The sequence below is a fragment of the Lithobates pipiens genome, unplaced genomic scaffold, assembly GCF_037356315.1.
Source record: "Lithobates pipiens isolate NorthernLeopardFrog02 unplaced genomic scaffold, aLitPip1_a1.2 Scaffold_8, whole genome shotgun sequence".
NCBI classification, from domain to species: domain Eukaryota; kingdom Metazoa; phylum Chordata; class Amphibia; order Anura; family Ranidae; genus Lithobates; species Lithobates pipiens.
In genome coordinates this window covers 459,746,409-459,768,356 of record NW_027507903.1, presented here as the reverse complement: position 1 = coordinate 459,768,356, position 21,948 = coordinate 459,746,409, and the positions used below count along the sequence as shown (strand labels likewise).

Genomic DNA, 21,948 nt, shown 5'->3' with positions numbered 1-21,948 from the left:
TAAAATAAAAAATAAAGAAAATAAAACAAAAAAAAACAACTTTTCCTTAAAAGACATTAACTGGTTGCCGCCTGCCCACCGTCAAATGATGGTGGGGCAGTGCGGCTCTTGTTCTGGGATGCCGTCATATGGCGGCATCCCAGAGCGGCCACTCTCACACTCTCAGCGGGGTTGTGCTGTGTCCTACTGCTAGGACACAGCGCGACCCCGATCTGTGTAAAGAGCCACGTCCATGGCTCTTTAACCATGTGATCGGCTGTGTCCAATCACAGCCAGTCATGGTAATCGGCTCTCCTTACCTCACACTGAAGCAGCATCTCCTCACAGGGGGGCATCTAGGGATGTAATCAGGGCACTGATCATCAGTGCCCTGATTACAATAAAGAAATATAGTGTCACAATACAGTGCCCAACATTGCCCACCAATGCCAGCATACAGTGCCCACCAGTGGCAGCAATCAGTGCCCACCACTACCCACAAGTGTCACTAATCAGTGCCCATTAGCCATGCCAGTCAGTGCTGGCAATCAGTGCCGCATATCTGCTCATCACTGCTTTTCATCAATGCCCATCAGTGTCGCCCATCAGTGCCACCCATCAATGCCCATCTGTACCACCTATCCATGCCGCCTATCCGTGCCCACCAGTGCCGCTTATCAGTGCCCACCTGTGCCACCTAATAGTGCCCATCACTGCCACCTAATAGTGCCCATCAGTGCCGCCTATCAGTGCCACCTATCAGTGCCCAAAAGTGTGGGATATTAGTGCCTCCTCATCAGTGCCACCTCATCAGTGCACATAAGTGCCACCTTATCAGTGCCCACCAGTTCAGCCTATCAGTGCCCATTGGTGCCAACTCATCAGCACACATCAGTGAAGGCAAAAAATTACTTAGTTACAAAATTTACTGACAGAAAAAAAAAGTAAAAAACATTTTTTTTTTTACATTTTTGGTCTTTTTTTTGTAAAAAATTAAAAAAAAACAGCAGTGATTAAATACTACCAAAACAAAGCTCTATTTGTGTGAATAAAATGACAACAAAAATTGTTTGGTTACAGCATAGCATGACCGTGCAATTGTCATTCAAAGTGCGACAGCGCTGAAAGCTGAAAAATGGCTTGGGCAGGAAGGGGTTGTTAGTGCCTGATAAGCAAGTGGTAAGGATGAGCCGAACACCCCCCTGTTCGGTTCGCACCAGAACCTGCGAACAGACCTAAAATTCGTGTGAACTTTAGAACCCTATTAAAGTCTATGGGACTCGAATGTTCACAATCTAAAGTGCTAATTTTAAAGGCTAATATGCAAGTTACTGTCCTAAAAAGTGTTTGGGGACCTGGGTCCTGCCCCAGGGGACATGGATCAATGCAAAAAAAAGTTTTAAAAACTGCAGTTTTTTCAGGAGCAGTGATTTTAATAATGATTAAAGTGAAACAATAAAAGTGTAATATTCCTTTAAATTTCGTACCTGGGGGGTGTCTATAGTATGCCTGTGAAGGGGCGCATGTTTCCCGTGCTTAGAACTGTCCCTGCACAAAGTGTCATTTCGCAAGGAAAAAAAGCACAGATTTCTCCCATAGACTTGTACAGGGTGTTCTGGCTTTTCGAATTTGCCGCGAACAGCCCAAATTTTTCACTGTTCGCTGAACAGGCAATGTTCGAGTCGAACATGAGTTCGACTCAAACTCAAAGCTCATACCCTAGCAAGTGGTTAAAAAAGACCTCCTCAGCCCCTCGCCCTTACCTGGCTGGTAGAAATCTAGTGTGGGCTGCCTCCACCTGCACACTTACATCACATTGACTTAAATGGGAGGTACCCAAAGTGCACATTTAAATCTACAGGATGCTAGATTGCATATGTGGGCAGCCTGGCATCTTTACCAGCTGGGCTGTAGACAGGTGAACATGTTATTTAAAGAGGACCTGTCATGTTCCCAGAACCCTCGTTATCCACACTTTTAGAAGTGTCAGATTCCTGGTCCCCCCGCTTAGTGATGTGGCTCCTGCCAATGTCTGAGGATGAAAAGGATTCTCTGAGTACCATAAATCTTGAAGAAAGTGAAGTTTGCCAGTCCAGGAGGTGGAACAGGTAAGGCCGCGTACACACGCGGGGACTGTTCGCTCAACTTTGTTCGTCAAACAGTTTCAGCGGACAGTCCGCTCAAAATTAGCATGGACGGACTTGCCCACACACGACGAACGAACAGTCCGCTGAAACCGTGCGCGATGACGTGAACGGCACGTACGACGGGACTAGAAAACGACGTCCTATACACTGCAATGCAACCTTCGGCGTGTAAATTCTTTCTGAGCATGTGCGAGACTTAGTTTGACGAACAAGCCTACACACGGGCGGACTGTCCGCTCAAACCAAGTTTCAGCGGACAGTTTTTCGGAATTTCCGAAAAACTTTGTTCGTCAGACTGTCCGCTGAAACTGTTCCGCTGAAAGCCCACACACGAGCGGACTGTCCGCCGAAACACTGTTCAGCGGACAAAGTTGAGCGAACAGTCCCCGCGTGTGTACGCGGCCTGAGTGTTGTATCCCTTCTTTACATAAAATAGTTTTTTTCTACATTAGAATTTCAGACAAATTCTCCAGTTACATCCAAACAAATAAAAAATAATCTAAAGATTTTTTTAAAATTACCTTGGCATGGTTATAAATATCCACACAGTTTTCTGTATTAATGCTTTTCGCACAGATTATTTCACAGTGGCGTTGCAAAGCTTCTAACTGAAAAAATTTACTGGCTGACAACAGCTGCAGAAAAAAGAAGTGGCGTTAAAGATGGCAAATCCATAATTTCAAGTAAAACAGTCATAATAATAAGCTGATTTCATGCATGGGCTGGAGACCAAGCCCTTGAAATACAGCGCCAATATTAGATTATCAATCAATCAGTAAATTGGCATTGAGGTGGCGCCTCTGTCGCATCGGCAGGATAGAGTAAATAGTTTCTTCTCAAAACATCTGCGGCTGGTTAAGCCTGAACATCTAATTTACTCAAGACTTCCACAACCCACGTCTTACCTCCATGATTTCATTATTTTTAATGAGAAGTGATTCTGTGCCTCCGTAATACAGGTACTGCATGACCAGCTGGAGAAAGAAAAAAGGGAGGGAAAAAAGTGAAATGCTGTAACAAAAACAGACATTGTGAAGCTGTCCTACCTAATGGACCTCGGTAAAAATACCTGTGCATGTTTCAATGGAAACCTGTATCTTAGATACCACCTATAATTACCTATCTATTCGATATAAAGGCATCTGCCACTTTCTTGAATCTTGGTGACATGTGAGTTTCTCCATTGCTATATATATATATATATATATATATATATATATATATATATATATATATATACATATATATATATATATATATATATATAATATATAATATATATACACACACATACACTGTACTGACATACACTAATGTCCCGTACACACGATCGGAAATTTCGCCAGCAAAAGTCTGATGTGAGCTTTTGGTCGGAAATTCCGACCGTGTATATGCTCCATTGGACTTTTGCTGGCGGAATTCCCACTAGCAAAAGATTGAGAGCAGGTTCTCTATTTTTCGGTCAATTGGGTCTGTACCAATTCCAACGCGCAAAATTCCTACGCATGCTCGGAAACAATTCGACGCAAGCTCCAAAGCCCTGAAATTCATTTTCTCGACTTGTCGTAGTGTTGTACCTCACCGCGTTCTTGACGGTCGAAAGTTCAGAGGACTTTTGTGTGACCGTGTGTATGCAAGCCAAGCTTGAGCGGAATTCCGTCAGTAAAACCATCCAAGATTTTTCAGATGGAAATTCCGCTCGTGTGTACGGGGCATTAGTAGCGTATTCAGTCTCCTCATTTCTGGTATCTGCATCATTTGTGAAACTCTACTTTAAAGAAAAGCTCTGTCCAGCATTGGTCACATTTTATTTATTTATTTTATTTATTTCAGGTACTCATATAGCCCCACGCTTTACATATCTGTTATACATTCACATCAGTTGCCTGCTTCTTTATATTATCACTTGTACTTGTTATAACTGTACTTAGGAAAACTTTCATAAAAGCCTATTGAAAGTGAAAAACTCTTTTCAAATAGCTTAATATTCAATTAAAAAACACACGATTCTGTTCAGCCACTTTTGTGATTTACACATCCCTGACATATCTAGGAGGTTAATGCAACTTCCTTCTTTAGGCCCATTTCACACATGCATACGCTTTGTCCATTTTTCATCACCCGTTAATGGATGAAAAAAGGACATCAATGCATCTCATGGCAATGACAAGGAAAAATGGATTTAAAGCAGAGGTCCACCCTAAAATGGACGTTTCCGCTCATCGGAATCCTCCCCCCCTCCGGCGCCACAATTGGCACCTTTCAGGGGGGAGGGGGGTGCAGTTACCTGGATATCCAGGTAAATGCACCCACTTCCGGGATAGCTCTCTGCGGAAAGGGGCGTAGATTACGCCCCTTTCCGCAAGTGCCCGCCCCTTTCCGCAAGTGCCCCGCTGCCTGCTGGGAAAACACACGGATCCCAGAGGCAGCGGGGACTGTCCTTATTGCGCAGCGCGGCTCGCGCATGCGCAGTAGGGAACCGGGAAATGAAGCCGAAAGGCTCCATTTCCTGATTCCCATACCCAAGATGGCGGCGGCAGCACCCGAGAAACGATCTACAGATCGGCTTCGGGTGCCGACATCGCGGGCGCGCTGGACAGGTAAGTGTCACTATTTTAAAAGTCAGCAGCTGCAGTATTTGTAGCTCCTGGCTTTTAAAAAAAAAAAAAAACGCGGAGTCCCGGCGGACTCCCGCTTTAAAATGATGATCATGCATTTACATTAGATTCTGTCAATATCCGTTTTTTGGAATGGATCAAAGCCCTAGTTTTCTTCCGTAAAAAAAACGGATCGGACAAAAACAGATGTAAACAGACAGGTCTGTTTTTGCATGAAAAAATGGCTCCGGGACTCAAGTGATTAAAGACTCTAGCCGGATGTAAAAAAACTGATGTAAAAACGGATGAAAAACATGATAAACTGATGGAAACTTCATCCATTTTTTCTTAGAAAAAACGGGACTGAACTGATGAAAGGAATGGTCTGTTTGTGTGAAAGGGGCCTTACAGCTAAGGAATATAGTGATGTCACCTGTTTGCTACAGACTGGACTTCTGATTGGACAATGATGGATAAAAAGCACACTAGTGAGGTCATCTCCTGATAGTATGTTCCCGGTGTTTGACAGTGCTGTGCAATATCGCTGGCTGACACTACTGTCTATGTGAGTGATTACAAGAAGAAAATATAATGAAAAATTCAGATACCCATGCAAGATGTTTTTTTAATACTTTTAACAATTTTTCAATAAACTGACTTAAATAGGGTTTTAGATTTTCCTGGAGTTCCACTTAAAAGCCATGGCTATTAGACTGACATAACCAATGTCTTATTACAGCTTTGAATAGACTGTCAAGGAGCAAGGTCTGATAAAATGGAATTGGTTAGGGCGGTTTTATTACTCCCTCTCATCAATGGCAATAGTCTGAGCACTGTACAATGCATAATTTATATTAACTGCATTGACTATGTGCTCCTATTAATATGATGTGCATAATTCATAAACCATTCTAACCTGCTAGGTCAAATTATATTAAAGTAAATCCTACATGAAATATGTCAGGACCGTTGCATTAAAAAGCTGCTGGACATAGATTAGTGGTATGTAACTATTGTTTTCATATTAACTTCATATAACTCTTGCCTGGCAATGTCTGACATATATTTTGTCAGTATGACCATGCATAATCTGCAGAGCAGACCCACTTAGAAACCTTCTGCAGCAGGCGCTGCAAGACAGGCCCAGCACGATAGTACACCCTGACTGAACTCTTGGAATCACTGAAGATCTGGGATTATTTTACACAGAGAAAGTCCACCCAAACTCAAGATTTAAGTGGGGGTAAGGTTGGTGGATTAATTGCCCCCTTGGATTCTATATGGTTTATGCATTGCAATGGCTTGGTCTCCTTGTCACAGTTCCTGGCTGTACCCTGCCAATGAAAAGGCACACTGTCGTTTATCCATAAAGCCAATTAAGCTAAAGATTAACAAGCCCTCAACCCAAAACTCGTTCATCCATGTCTTTATGGACCTTGTTTGTGTACTTGTGCTCATACAAGTTGGGAGCATAAAATTGTCCAAAAGGCCTTGGTATGCTGACGCCTTAATGCCACGTACACACGACAGGACTCTCTGGCAGAAAAGGTCAGACGGAATCATTTCATCGGATATTCCATCATGTGTGGGCTTCATCTGACTTTTTTTTCAAAAATTCTGACAGACCTAGAAATAGAATATGTTTTAAATCATCCGACGGAATCAATTTCTATCGGGAAAACCGTTGTCTATATGCTAGTCCAACAGACAAAAAACGATGCAAGGGCAGCTATTAGCTAATGAACTTCCTTTTTCTAGTCCCATCGTACGTCATCGCGTTCTAAACAAACGGACTTTGATGTGATCGTGTGTAGGCAAGTCCGTTTCAGAGGAACTCCGTCAGAAAGACCGCTAGAGTTTATTCTGGTGGGAAAACCGGTTGTGTGTACACGGCATAAGAGTTCTTCTCACTAGACCTAAGGGGCCAAGTCCAAACCCTGAAAAACAACCCCATGCCATAATCCCCTCATCCACCAAATGATTTGGACCAGTGCATAAAGCAAGATCCATAAAGCCATGGATGAGTGAGTTTGGAGTAACTTGAATGGCCTGCAGAGAGTGCTGACCTCAACCCAATAGAACATCTTTGGGATGGATGAATTAGAGTGGAGACTGCAAGCCAGGCCTCCTGGTCCAACATCAGTGCCTGACCCCACAAATGAGCTTCTGGAAGAATGGTCAAACATTCCCATGGACACACTCCTAAACCTTGTGGACAGCCTTCCCAGAAGAGTTGAAGCTGTTATAGTTGCAAAGGGTGGGCCAACTCAATATTGAACCCCTACGGACTAAGACTGGGATGCCATTAAAGTTCATATGTGTGTGTAAAGGCAGGCGTCCCAATACTTTTATTTTATACAATATAATGTATATCTGTATATTTGTACAGCCTTGTCATGCAAATGAATATTGTACTTTTTGCTAATTTAAGACTTTTTTAAAAAAAATCTTACCTGAAAGATGTGATACTTCACGTAGTTGATCTCAATACAATTGTTTTCTGTCGTAGACTTGTTGGTAAGAAGTGCTTTAAACCTGAACAAAACAGAGTCCATTAAAAAAAGTTTTATTGCCAAAAAGCAAACAACGCTGACAGCCACTCACAGGTTTACTGAATAAGGAATCAGCAAATTAAATGCTCTCTCTTTTTTCATAATTTACAGGAAATCGAAAGCCTTAAGTATTTTTTGAAAATTTCGATAGATGACTTAATCAGGGATTGAACAGGATGTGAGAATGAGTGCATGCAGAGTTTTCAAAAAACAACACACGTTCAGGATATTCTAACCAACATGTTAAAAGTGAACTTATTATTTAGGACACTAAATAGAATATTTAAATTAGGACTAAGTACCAACAAGATTCAATGTACTGTTTTTCTTTCTGAATTCCAAGAGATGGAGGAACAGCAGGAAAATTGAGCATACACAAAAGACGAGAGCACAATAAAATATGTATAGAGACTGTTTAAAAGTTATTCTACCGGGTCTGTAGTTTTGAAAAGCTCTTGTACGGTTTTATAACTGTTAGCCTGTCCAGTCATATAGCACACGGCCTGTGGCAATGGTCCCTGATCATATGAAAAGCATTTCTGATGGCATGTTTTTAATGCTTAGGGCAGGTCTTTGATAGGTGGAAATCTACTTGAACAACATGAAAGAGATCAAAGATTTCTGGGGTTTGGAACTCCCTTTTTTTATAAAAAAAAAAGCAAGGCCAAACTAAATAGAAAGGAAAAGTTGTGGGTGGTGTCAGTAGGGCAGCGGACGGTGTCAGCAGGGCAGCGGATGGTGTCAGCAGGGCAGCGGACGGTGTTAGCAGGGCAAAAAAGAATTTTTTTTTTTTTTTTTTACATTTTTTTAAAAGTCCCGTTGGGGGGCTTTGGTGAAATATCAGTGGTCTAAACAGACCCCTGATATCTCAGTCCTCAATCTCCATCTCTGCAGCCTCAGCTGCACAGACTGAATGAACAAGAATTGTTCTGCCCAGCCTCCCTGTTCATTCACAAACTGAACACAGTTTACTATGCTTCAGTTATGAATGAACACACTGAGTGATCTGTACCAATCACAAACTGTGCAGCAGAAGAAAGGGGAACCTGGACAGGAATGGGGGTAGCATTACTGGAACTGATCCCCGCTATTTCTCTCCTGAATGCTAGCGGGAGGGGGAAGAAAAGAAGGCATTCAGCTGCTGCAGGAGGAAAATACAAGGGATTAGTTCTTGTAAATGCTGCACCCATTCCTTTCCAGGTTCTGGGAGTTGGCAAGGAAGGGATGCAAATTACCTGTCATCTGCCTGCAATTGATGACAGGCTGCTGACCCCTAGCCTGGGAGGGGGGTCATCATTTTAGGAGATTAACATTTCCACTCTTAAGCTGCTCTAATAGTGCAAGGACTATTTCATGGGGATGGGTGTGTACTGGTGTTCACATTTGCTCAATATTCCCTCTCTGTCAGAGAAAAGATGTCAGGCTGGAAGGCCACCATGGAGAATGACCTTTCTCCTGTCTGAGCTCAGGGCTCATATTCTGTTCAGACTGGTGATACTAAAACCATCCTTTGGCAGCACCTTTGTTACCTGACTTTTTGTTATGTGCCGCTGTCAGCACTGACCTCAGACAGGAGATAGGATGGCCTCACAGCCTGAAACTTAGCTTGACACTTCTCTGACAGGTACAGACTACAAGTAAATAAACAAAAAAAACAAGTAATCCACTCAGAAGTAAGGCTTTACTATTACAAAAGTCCAGGTGAGGAAGTCCAGATTGTTACAAATGCCCCTCTGTGATTGGTTCTGTTTAGGTTGCTTACATATGTATGTATGTCAAAGTAAAATGTTCCCTTTTAATAATCTCACCTTGGGGATGCTGTAAACAACAACACTTTGTGTGCATAAAAAGGCCTTCCTTCAGCAATAAATGTGATGTCTGACATCTCCTTGTTGTTGAGAAAATGAGGATCTGGAAAGACACCAAGTCAAAAGTCCAGTTGGTTATAAGACAAAACATAAGTAAGCCTTTTTCTGGTCTTCTAACAGAAACTAGGGGGTCTTTTTTTATATGAAATATAAGAAGCATTCCTTGCCTACCTCTATGAATTTAGTTATGGGCCAATGGGATTGTAATAAGGGTGGGAGAGAGTGGACAGGCTTTGTGTCATGAAACGAATACAGCTAATGCTCGTGCACATTTACCAGCACACAGACAAGCACTAGTATCTAGCAGGCACATTTGTGTGCGCTAGCACGCATCGGCGTCCACGTCCACGCATATTGGCACAAAGCTGCCTATTTAAAGGGGATCCTAGTGTGTGCTAATCGCTGGATGTTCTTGAGCTTCCTCATGATCCATGTTCCTGCTTTGCTGACTGATCTTCTGTTGCTGACCTGGCTTGTTCCTGACCTTGATCTGTAGATCCTGGATATTGAACTTGCCTCTGACTATTCTCTGCCTGCTTCCCTAGTACTGAACTCGGCCCTCTACTGGATCCTACTTTGCCTGTTTCCCTGGTACTGACCTCAGACTGCTTCCTAACCACGCTGCCTTAACATGTATGACCCTGGCTCACCTTGACTACATCTCTGACTGTTGCAGTCACCTGCTACCAAACTACCGGAAACTCATGCTTCTTTGAACCTTGTACCTCTGTCACCACATTCAGGGGTGCTCGAACCCGAGCTGCAAGGGAAGCCCTCTCATCAACTCGGTCTCCAACTAAAATACGTCACACTTTGACACTTTTGGAAGTGCTGGAATTTTGTCCAATCAGCATGGCCCAGCAGTGGGGTTTAGGGGAGGCATTGACAGCTGATGCAAAAATGAGCAGCTCTAAGGTCCTGCACTTTGTTGTTTAACAGAGTCATTTTATTTGTGATATGTTCAGCCACTTACCCAGCCTGGATGTCTGTTTTCGCTTTATCTCTATCAGCTTTGGGATAGGGTACGGTCCATAGCACTGACTGAAGATGACAGCTAGCTGCTGACTGATCACCTCGTTCTGGAATCATAAAAAAGCAAGGTTACCTTTTTGTTGTCTATGAAGAACCCGAATGTGTCTTGGCAAGAATTACTGAAACCCTCATGTAACTGTCTGCTATAGAGTTGGTGATAAACAGATGGTACTCAAACTTCTGATGATGGACACCTAGCAACTGTTGCAATCAGACAAACTATTGCAATTGTGCTTCACAGGTCACAGCATTGCCAGTCCAAAGAAGATCTGTTGCTAGTTCTCAAAAAATACCATTTGTTATATTTTTTGTTATCAATGCCTCAGGGTGCCTTCATACAACTGTTGTGTAGTGCAAAGATGCTCCATGTGAACCCGGGCGATACTATGGGCATATATTCACTTCCAATTAAAGCTGAGAGATCTGACATACCCCCTGCATCCCCTTATTAGAAGTGCACACCTTGCTGTCTATGAATGGGGCTGCTGATCACACCTCTGAATTTCAGCTAAAAGTCTAAATTTTGAAAGGAAACACAGGTGCTGTGAATGGAAGCACACTGATATATATGCTATTAATGCAAACATAAAATCCTGTTTTTTTGCAAATGATACACACAAAGTATTTTATGTTCCAATAATGTCTCTAATGCCACGTACAAACGATCAGTGTCAGGTCACCTTGAGGCGAGGTGACAGATGCACACCGTAGGGATCAGGAGTGCACCCTAAGGTTGTGGACCCTACGGCTGACTGCTGCGGACGGGAGACAGGTCCCACCGGGGTTAGAGCGTAAGATTTCCTGGGGTGCAGAGTCTAAGAGCCAGCAGGTGTTCACCAGAGCCTTGAGTGGTGAGGATGGGCTTGGCTGAAACTAGCTCCAGGTCGCGACCCCCAGGGTCCCCCAGCTCACACCAACAGTAGGCAACAGGAGGATAGGGATGGTGAGGGACAAAGCCAAGGTTGGGGCCACAAGCAGACAGGAATAGTCAGGGACACGCCAAAAGGTCAGGATCACAGGCAAACAGGGATAGTCAAAGACACGCCAAAGTCAGTAACAGAACAACAGAAGAGCACACGGCAGGTAACAGGAAGCTAACACACAAAGGAATACACAATGGTTGATCAGCGGGGTTGGCCTGCAGTGCACAGGTTAATATAGAGTTCTCTGATAGGAGCTAGGGTGGAGTCATACCAGAGGATGGATTACAAAAGCAGTCAGGTGAGGGTCGGCTGGTCTCTAGAGATGAACACATGGAAACAGGTAAGCAGACCAACTCTATTGCATAACCATGACAATCAGACTATCCGGCGGACTTAGTCTGGCGGACAAACCGCCGGAAAGTCCGCCAAATTTCCGAACGAGCGGACCTGCCCACACACCGGACTTTTCCGCCGGATAGTTTGATCGTGTGTACGCTGCATTTCACGTCTAGAGATTTTTCTGTAAGAATGCACACTGCATGCACTGTGCGTTGTACATTCAGCTCATGTTTGGCATGATGAGAAGAAGTTATATCATCAGTGACACTCCAATAGCTGAAGAGGAAAAGTAAAAAGCTCCCAACTCCTCCAGTAACAAACTAAATAGTAAAAATTAGTACCATGAATAAGATAAGCACTGGCAGCTGTGTCTGTGGATTTATATCTCAAGTAAATAAGGACGGTTCTAAAATGGAAATTGGTTGTGCTGACCTTCTGGATCTAACAACCAAAAAAGTAAGTCTGTCATACAAGAATTTTTGGGGCTGCCACCAATGGCCTCCTAAAAGTGCTAATAACTGAAAATGCTGTTTGACTTGCTGTTATAGCAAATGTCTGGTATGCACAACATCAGATTCTGAACCAGGACAGGTTTTCGCTAAGAGTTGCAAACTAGAATTTATAAAACAGTGAAAGTCACTTGAGCTGATGCTGAAACATAAGTAAACTTTGATATGTTTTCAGACTCACTAAAGCATAGAAATAGCTGGAGCACCACGAACCGCCCAAATATAAACTCCTTTTCAGCGGCAGAAGACTCTCTCGTGTAACTCTCATTGTTAGCAGTAGTAAAACTGATTAAATTTCACTCCAGAGCACCTCTCTCTGCTACCGTGGCAGCACTTGTAATTAAAAACAATCTGGATCTCGGCGAGGCATTGGAAATCTAAGGGACCGCAACTAGGAAGCTGCACTAGAAAACTTGTTTTCATCTGAGCAGATTAAGCTTTTCTGTTCCCTCAGTAGACCCGGATGAAATGAGGGAAAGAATAAAAAGCCCCACCAGGCTCAGCGCTGGGATAACTGCCAAAGATAAAGTTGGAAATTGCCTTTAAAACCGCAGCTGTGATGTGAACTTTGGGAAACCTGGAATGAAAAGGCAAGTGCCTTCCCCGAAGGCCTGTAATGAGATGATTGTAGGAAGGAGGAGACACCGACAATGCAAGAACACCATGGCTGAGAATATTCATTAATTAATGGAAACAACTGTCTCATACCGTTTAAGGTATATATATATATATATATATATATATATATATATATATATATATATATATATATATATATATATATATATATTGCAACTCTCTCCTTAATGGCCTACCCTTACGTAGGCTATCCCCCCTTAAATCTATTATGAATGCTGCTGCTGAACTAAGACACCTCACTAACCGATCCGTGACTGTTGCCCCTCTCTGCCAATCCCTTCACTTGCTTCCCCTACCCCACCGTATAAAATTCTAAATGCTAACCACAACATACAAGGCCTTCCACATCGCCCCCAGCTATATCACCAAACTCATCTGCAGATATCACCCTAATCGTCCCCTCTGCTCCTCCCAGGATCTCCTGCTCTCTAGCTCCCTTGTTACCTCCTCTCATGCTTGCCTTCAGGACTTCTCCAGAGCCTCTCCCATCCTCTGGAACTCCCTGCCCCAGTATATCCGATCAGCCCCTACCCTGTCCACCTTTAGGAGATTCCTGAAAACTCACTCATTCAGGGAAGCCTATCCCACAGCCACCTAACAACTGTCCCTGAGCCACCCCAATAAAATCATTCACCGCATCTATTACCTTTTGTACCACCACCCCCTCCCTTTAGAATGTAAGCTCTGTGAGCAGGGGCCTCGTATCTCTTCTGTATTGAACTGTACTGTACAAAACTGAAGAAATGACACTTTGCTACAATGTAAAATAGTGAGTGTACAGCTTGTATAACAGTGTCAATTTGCTGTCCGCTCAAACTAACTCAGCACACAGTCATTAATGTACAAACCGTTGTCAACAAGAGTGAGTACACCCCTAAGTGAAAATGTCCAAATTGAACCCAATTAGCCATTTTCCCTCCTCTGTGTCATGTGACTCATTAGTGTTACAAGGTCTCAGGTGTGAATGGGGAGCAGGTGTGTTAAATTTGGTTCTTTCGCTCTCACTCTCTCATACTGGTCACTGGAAGTTCAACATGGCACCTCATGGCAAAGAATTCTCTAAGGATCTGAAAAAAAGAATTGTTGTTCTACATAAAGATGGCATAGGCTATAAGTAGATTGCCAAGACCCTGAAACTGAGCTGCAGCATTGTGGCCAAGACCATACAGCAGATTACCAGGACAGGTTCCACTCAGAACAGGCCTCGCCATGATCGACCAAAGAAGTTGAGTGCACGTGCTCAGCGTCATATCCAGAGGTTGTCTTTGGGTGGTACAGTGGTGTAGTGGGTAGCACTCTGAACTAGCAGTAAAAAGTGTTGCTGGTTCAAATCCCAACCATGACTCTACCTGCCTGGAGTTTGTATGTTCCCCCTGTGCCTGCGTGGGTTTCCTCTGCGTACTCTGGTTTCCTTCCACACTCCAAAGACACGCTGGTAGGTTAATTGGCTTCTGTCCAAAATTGGCCCCAGTATATGAATATGAGTTGGGGACCTTGGATTGTGGGCAGGGACTGATGTGAGTGTGCGATGTATCTGTGGAGCGCAGCATAAATTGACAGATATCGATCGTTTATCCCTAAATAAATAAGGATAATTGTAGACATGCACCCATACTCAGATTGAACTCGATGGACTGGTGTCTTTATTCAACCTTACTAACTACGTAACTATATATGATTGCTGCAGAGGTTAAAGGGATGGGGGTCTGACCATATGCCGCACACTACATCAAATTGGTCTGCATGTCTGTCATCCCAGAAGGTAGCCTCTTCTAAAGATGATGCACAAAAAAGCCCGTAAACAGTTTGCTAAAGACAAGCAGACTAAGGACATGGATTACTGAAACCATGTTCTGTGTTCTGATGAGACCAAGATAAACATATTTAGTTCAAATGCTGTTAAACGTGTACCGGCAATCGGGTGAGGAGTACAAAGACAAGTGTGTTTTGCTTATATAGTCAAGCATGGTGGTGGGAGTGTCATGGTCTGGGGCTGCATAAGTGCTGCCAGCACTGGCGAGCTACATATTTTTAAGGGAACCATGAATTCCAACATGTACTGTGACATAATGAAGCAGAGCATTATCTTCTCCCTCCGGAGACTGGGCCACAGGGTAGTATTCCAACATGATAACGACCCCAAACACACCTCCAAGACGACCACTGCTTTGCTAAAGAAGCTGAGGGTAAAGGTGATGGACTGGCCAAGCATGTCCCCAAACCTAAACCCTATTGAGCATCTGTGGGACATCCTCAAACAGAAGGTGGAGGAGTGCAAAGTCTCTAACATCCACCAGCTCTGTGATGTCATCATGGAGAAGTGGAAGATGACTCCAGTGGCAACCTGTGAAGCTCTGGTGAACTCCATGCCCAAGAGGGTTAAGGCAGTGCTGGAAAATAATAGTGGCAACACAAAATATTGACACTTTGGGCCCAATTTGGACATTTTCACTTAGGGGTGTACTCTCTTTTGTTGCCAGCGGTTTAGACATTAATGGCTGTGTGTTGCGTTATTTTGAGGGGACAGCAAGTTTACACTGTTATACAAGCTGTACACTCACTACTTTACATTGTAGCAAAGTGTAATTTCTTCAGTGTTGTCACATGAATAGATAAAAATATAAAATATTTACAAAAATGTGAGGGATGTACTCACTTTTGTAAGATACTGTGTGACTATATATATATATATATATATATATATATATATATATATATGTGTGTGAATAGGCTCTGTTTCAAGGAAATAGTGTTATTTATCATATTTAATAAATGATCAGGTCTGAAAAATACAATTTGTAAAAATACTTTTCCTTCTTTAGTCATAGAACTGTTTATTTTGTATACAGTGGTGTGAAAAAGTGTTTGCCCCCTTCCTAATTTCCTGTTCCTTTGCATGTTTGTCACACTTAAGTGTTTCGGAACATCAAACCAATTTAAACAATAGTCAAGGACAACACAAGTAAACACAAAATGCAATTTGTAAATGAAGGTGTTTATTATTAAAGGTGAAAAAAAATCCAAACCATCATGGCCCTGTGTGAAAAAGTGATTGCCCCCTAAACCTAATAACTGGTTGGACCACCCTTAGCAGCAACAACTGCAACCAAGCGTTTGCGATAACGTGCAATGAGGCTTTTACAGCGTCCTGGAGGAATTTTGGCCCACTCATCTTTGCAGAATTGTCCTAATTCAGTTACATTAGAGGGTTTTCGAGCATGAACGGCCTTTTTAAGGTCATACCACAACATCTCAATAGGATTCAGGTCAGGACTTTGGTTAGGCCACTCCAAAGTCTTCATTTTGTTTTTCTTCAGCCATTCGGTGGTGGACTTGCTGGTGTGTTTAGGATCATTGTCCTGCTGCAGAACCCAAGTTCGTTTCAGCTTGAGTACACGAACAGATGGTCGGACATTCTCCTTCAGGATCTCTTGGTAGACAGCAGAATTCATAGTTCCTTTTATCACGGCAAGTCTTCCAGGTCCTGAAGCAGCAAAACAGCCCCAGACCATCACACTACCACCACCATATTTTACTGTTGGTATAATGTTCTTTTTATGAAATGCAGTGTTCCTTCTACGCCAGATATACTTGGACACACACCTTCCAAAGAGTTCCACTTTTGTCTCATCGGTCCACAGAATGTTGTCCCAAAAGTCTTGGGGATCATCAAGATGTGTTGTGGAGAAATTGAGACGAGCTTTGATGTTCTTTTTGCTCAGCAGTGGTTTTCTCCTTGGAACTCTGCCATGCAGGCCATTTTTGCCCAGTCTTTTCCTGATGGTGGAGGCATGAACGCTGACCTTAACTGAGGCAAGTGAGGCCTGCAGTTCCTTGGACGTTGTTGTGGGGTCTTTTGTGACCTCTTGGATGAGTCGTCGCTGCGCTCTTGGGGTAATTTTGGGCGGCCGGACACTCCTGGGAAGGTTCACCACTGTTCCATGTCTTCGCCATTTGTGGATAATGGCTCTCACTGTGGTTCGCTGGATTCCCAAAGCTTTGGAAATGGCTTTATAACCCTTTCCAGACTGATAGATCTCAATTACTTTCTTTCTCAATTGTTTCTGAATTTCTTTGGGTCTCGGCATGATGTGTAGCTTTTAAGGATCTTCTGGTGGACCTTACTGTGTCAAGCAGCTCCAGTCCTATTTAAGTGATGCCTTGATTGTGAACAGGTGTGGCAATAATCAGGCCTGGGTGTGGCTAGAGAAATTGAACTCAGGTGTGGACAACCACAGTTATAGTATGTTTTAACAAGGGGGGCAATCACTTTTTCACACAGGGCCATGATGGTTTGGATTTTTTTTCACCTTTAATAATAAACACCTTCATTTACAAATTGCATTTTGTGTTTACTTGTGTTGTCCTTGACTATTGTTTAAATTGGTTTGATGTTCCGAAACACTTAAGTGTGACAAACATGCAAAGGAACAGGAATTGAGGAAGGGGGCAAACACTTTTTCACACCACTGTATGTAGATGTATTATTTTCATTTCAGGCCAGCGGATGGTGCTGTAGGGTACATTTCACGTGATATGCAGGCTTTCACCTTCCTTGCTGAAAAAGTCTGTTGTTTACAGAGCACAATAGCTCAGCCTCTATTTACCCACACAACTAAACAAGCCAGGGTACTCATCCCCCTATTTTCTTTGCCTTCCTGCCTGTTTAGATTCCTTTATACCAAGTTTCAAATAGAAAGAGACAGTCTGAAAGCAATAAACTTATGTTGTGCACTCCCTTTAGAAAACCTATTATACATTGTGACAAGTCACCCTTAATTAAATAGTTAGTAAGATTGAATAAAGACACCAGTGAAAAGATTTTTCAAAGCTTTAAATGTACAGAATATCGGCTAAGCGAAAAATCGGTATCAGCCCTGAAAAAATGATATTGGTCGACCCCTAGAAGAATGGTCCAGAAATAGTGTAGGGTCAGTCACTGGGTAATTAATGTTTATTTGACCTTGGCCAATCCATGGGGCAGAAGAGAATAAATGTTTGGGAGAATCTGATCAGAGTTCTCTGTTCTGGGGTCTCCCCCCTAGGACTCAGCCTGTGTGTGTGATACAGAAGAGCTACTGATGTTAGGCCTCAGGCCTAAACTTACTGGAAGACACTATCTGTGGAAGCTAAGCTGGAAAGGAAGTTTTTCACTGAAGAGTGTTGGAAAAGGTTATGTAGGGAGGCGAAGGAGCTGGACCAGCACAGACAGTAATGAGACACTCCCAAAAGAGGAGAGGGCTATGACATGTAAGATGGGAGGGGCCTGTGCTAGCAAGGTTTTCTAGCAAGTGGAAAGTGCAAGTAAATAAGAAATAATTTATGGAAGATAGAAACGCTGCATGTATGTATTTGCAATACTTGATTTTACTGTTCTTTATACCCATATTTTTTTCAGTTTGACGACAGAGTTTCTTGAAGTTATATTGAGTATAATTTGGGACAAAAGTGTTCAACTAATGGCCCTGTGGTGGCAAGTCAGCCTCCAATGATAGCATATTGATGCAAATAACTTCATGTTTTTATTTTTTTATCTTTGGTCACCGATCTGTGTCAATGTGGAGCTGAAAATGATATCAGAAGCTGCAGCAGCTCTGTAGTTTACATAATACTAGGTATTACTGCAAAATGGTGCAGCTGGTGTTGTTTGCTGGTTCACAGGCATATCATGCTAATGAAGGTCTGCATGCTGGTGGTTTGAATATTGGTAAATTAGCATATCACTGCACCTCTAATCAGCTGCGGGGTAATCAGTTACAGGCTCGAACTGTTACCTATATACATATCTGACAGTTAATATCACAAATGATAACCTGTGCCAACCTTGGATGGACACATTGCATGCCACTTTTGGATGCCCTCAAGAGCACACCTGCCATTACTTTATTCATAGTGAAAAAGCTACAGCATTACAGTGCAGGCTTAGATGCCCTCGCTCTTGCTGGAGCTTACACAGGGCTGAGAACTCTGCCCACACCTTCATTTGATGAAGGTGCACTGGGTCAATCACCAATACTGGTGGCGACACAATAACAGAGTTCCAGGGAAGGAAAGGTAGTATGTTCTGCTGAGAAGGAGAGGCATTAAAGGAATTAAGCAAACTTCACCTTTGCACTGGTGTTCCCCCCTGCACTGCAAGGGTTAAATGTTTGGTCTGGGGTGCAGGCATAAGGTGTAATGCCTTCCTTACTCTTTGCTCCAGCAGGGTTCCTTCTGCTTTGCTGTGCAGGTCCTGTGAGGCTTCCTCTCTAAGGCGCTTTGGGGCTTGGTCACATGCTTTCTTTCTCACCTACAATGCAGAATTAATAGCCCTGCACTATAGGTGATGAACTCTAGGGACCACCTAAAGCCTGGGCAGAAGAGAACAGTTCTGGAGAGAGGGATAGAGGACATCTTATCCCTGCACCACTAGACTAAACGAGGGTCTGCAGCGGCAGCTTCCATATTTCTCCTAATACAGTTACAGATAGACAGTTAAAATAGCATACATAATTATATTGCAACCCTACGAAGAGGGAACGCTATAAGGCTGGGGAGAAATAGAAGGGAATGAGAAAAGGAAAGGATAGAGAAAGGCAGAATGATCATTTGGGGAACACAGAAATGAGGAATGACTAAACTTTACCTACCTTGCTAGCTTTTAATATCTCAAACATGAGTGGCAGCCCTTGTGTTACCAGTTCCTCTGTATATTCCTCCTCCTGAATAGACTTGAACTCTTTAAGCAAACACTGGATTAGTGGACGCCTGTGCTGATGGAATGAAATGCGCAGAGATTCCAGCCATGTGTGAAGAGTCCAAGGGACACCTAAAAGGGAAGCAACAAATACATGTATGACTGGCTATGAAACGGTTTATACTGTACTGTATGACCAAAGGTTTGTGGAAACCTGTTTGTTGGACATCCCATTCTAGATCCATGAGTATTAATATGGAACTGACCTCCACCCCTTTCAGCTTTATTAGCCTTCGCTCCTATAAGAAGGCTTTCTACAAGATTTTGGAGTGTGTCTGTGTGAATGTGTGCCCATTTGCCAAAAGGACATGTCTGAGGTCAGGTACTGATGTTGGATAAGTAGACTTTGCTCCCATTTCGCATTCAACTTCACCCCAAAGGTGTTCAGTAGGGTTGAGGTCAAGGTTCTGTGCAGGCCAATTAGGTTCCTACACGCAGAACCCATGTCTTTTTTGTCTAGGTTGCCTTGTTGGTAATTCATCTATGCACCTACGTGAGTTTGTTGGTCATCTAATTCCAAAATAATGAACAATAAGGTGCCGCCAACTTCTGCAGCTGTAACAGCCTCCACTCTTCTAGGAAGGCTTTGCAAAAGATTTTGGAGTTTGTCTGTGGAATTTTGCCCATTTGACGCCAACAGAACATTTGTCAGGTCAGGTACTGGTGTAGGGTAAGAAAACCTGGCTCACAATTGGCTTTCCAATTCGTCCCAAATGTGTTCAGTAGGGTTGAGATTAAGGCTGTGTGCAGGCACTCTAGTTCTCCCACACCAAAATAATCAAATCATGTCTTTATTGAGCTGGCTTTGAGTCCTTGTTGCTATAAGGTTGGGCACACACAATTTAAAAAATGTATTTTATACTATAGCATTAATACTAACTCAACTCAATAATTTGAAGTGCTGTCTACATAATTTTAGACATGCAGTAGATGTTAAAGTCTGGTATCCAAAAGCTTTTAGACATATGTAGGGGTATACTTGTTCTAGCTTGAAGCCAACGAGTTAGTATGGCAGCCAGCCAATCTTGTAGGAAACCTTCCCAAAAGAGTGGAGGCTGTTATAACTGCAAATGGAAGGGAGGCCAATTCCATATAAATGGTTAGGTGTCCACAAACCTTTAGTCATATACAGTAAGTGTGGACAAATAAAGACTGCTGACTTTATACTGACTTGCCTGATCTGCCTATTTATTCCAGATCAGGATTTTGAAGCCAGTGCTCAACATAACAGCCAGTCAGCCATAATTTTCAGAAGGAGGTCAGCAATCACAGTTTAGGATCGGTTTACTTAAAAATATATACTGTATATATATCTCACAGCAGGAGTTTAATATCCTCCGCCTCCTCTGTTCTCTCCACAGGTCTCATCATTTGAATTTAGTGTCAGATCATCTCACAGGAAGTTTCATTTAAGCACAGCAGGGAACCGATTTAAACACCTGTGACACCGGTCCGTTTTTTCATTTTAATTCTGAAGTCTTCAATTACAAGGGTTTGTAGATTGTGCGGAGAAGCAATTTACATGGAGCACAGGGATTTTCAAATATAAATGTAACTCTGTTAGTGGAATTTAATTTTAACGTAACGCTTCATTACACACCACAAAGGCGTGGACGGTCACATCGACATTTTCTTCATATAGGAGCATCTGTCTTTTTTACAGTGCCTTGCAAAAGTATTCATACATTCAAGACATTTTCCACATTTTGTCATGTTACAACCAAAAACGTGAATGTATTTTATTGAGATTTTATATGATAGACCAACACAAAGTGGCGCATAATTGTGAAGTGGAAGGACAATGATAAACGGTTTTCATTTTTTTTTTCCAAATAAATATGTGAAAAGTGTGGCATGCATTTGTATTCAGCCCCCCTGAGTCAATACCTTGTAGAACCACCTTTTGCTGCAATTACATCTGCAAGTCTTTTTGGATATGTCTCTATCAGCTTTCCACCTCTAGAGAGTGACATTTTTGCTTGTTCTTTGCAAAATAGCTCAAACTCTGTCAGATTGGATGAAGAGTGTCTGTGACTTCTCCACAACTTTATCCCTGACCAGTCTGGTGTGTTCCTTGGCCTCCATGATGCTGTTTGTTCACTAAGGTTCTCTAACAAACCTCTGAGGGCTTCACAGAACAGCTGCATTTATACTGAGATTCAATTACATACAGGTGGACTCTATTTACTAATTAGGTGACTTCTGAAGACAATTGTTTCCACTAGATTTTAGTTAGGGGTATCAGATTAAAGGGGGCTGAATAAAAATGCACGCCATACTTTTCAGGTATGTATTTGGAAAAAAAATTGGAAAACTATTTATCATTTTTCTTCCACTTCACAATTATGTGCCAAATTTCGTGTTGGTCTATCAGAAAACACTTGATCTGCCAGAATGCATTCAGCTCCTAAATTCCTGTCGTGCGCTGACAACACAACTGAAATTGGAAGATATAGGGGTTATTTAGTAAAGGAGAATCCATTTTGCACTGAAAGTGAACTTGGAAGTAAAGTCGCTGTAGATCTGAGGGGGCCATGCAATGAAGCAAAAAACAGCATTTTAGCTTGCACATGATTGGATGATAAAATCAGCAGAGCTTCCACTCATTTCAGATCTACCCCTTAGAT

At 42.6% G+C, this 21,948-nt stretch overlaps 1 protein-coding gene across 2 annotated transcripts in view; it reads right to left on the bottom strand.

The window, feature by feature from the left end:
• Positions 1 to 21,948, bottom strand: part of ABTB3 (ankyrin repeat and BTB domain containing 3) — a 455,607-nt gene that overhangs the window by 1,804 nt on the left and 431,855 nt on the right. For both annotated transcript variants that reach the window (XM_077468481.1, XM_077468482.1), the window contains 6 exons: positions 19,215 to 19,393; positions 10,117 to 10,222; positions 9,084 to 9,186; positions 7,177 to 7,258; positions 3,032 to 3,100; positions 2,648 to 2,761 (listed from right to left, as the gene is read on the bottom strand). In XM_077468481.1, the coding sequence (XP_077324607.1) occupies positions 2,648 to 2,761; positions 3,032 to 3,100; positions 7,177 to 7,258; positions 9,084 to 9,186; positions 10,117 to 10,222; positions 19,215 to 19,393 (653 nt within the window). The remainder of the gene's footprint in view (positions 1 to 2,647; positions 2,762 to 3,031; positions 3,101 to 7,176; positions 7,259 to 9,083; positions 9,187 to 10,116; positions 10,223 to 19,214; positions 19,394 to 21,948) is intronic.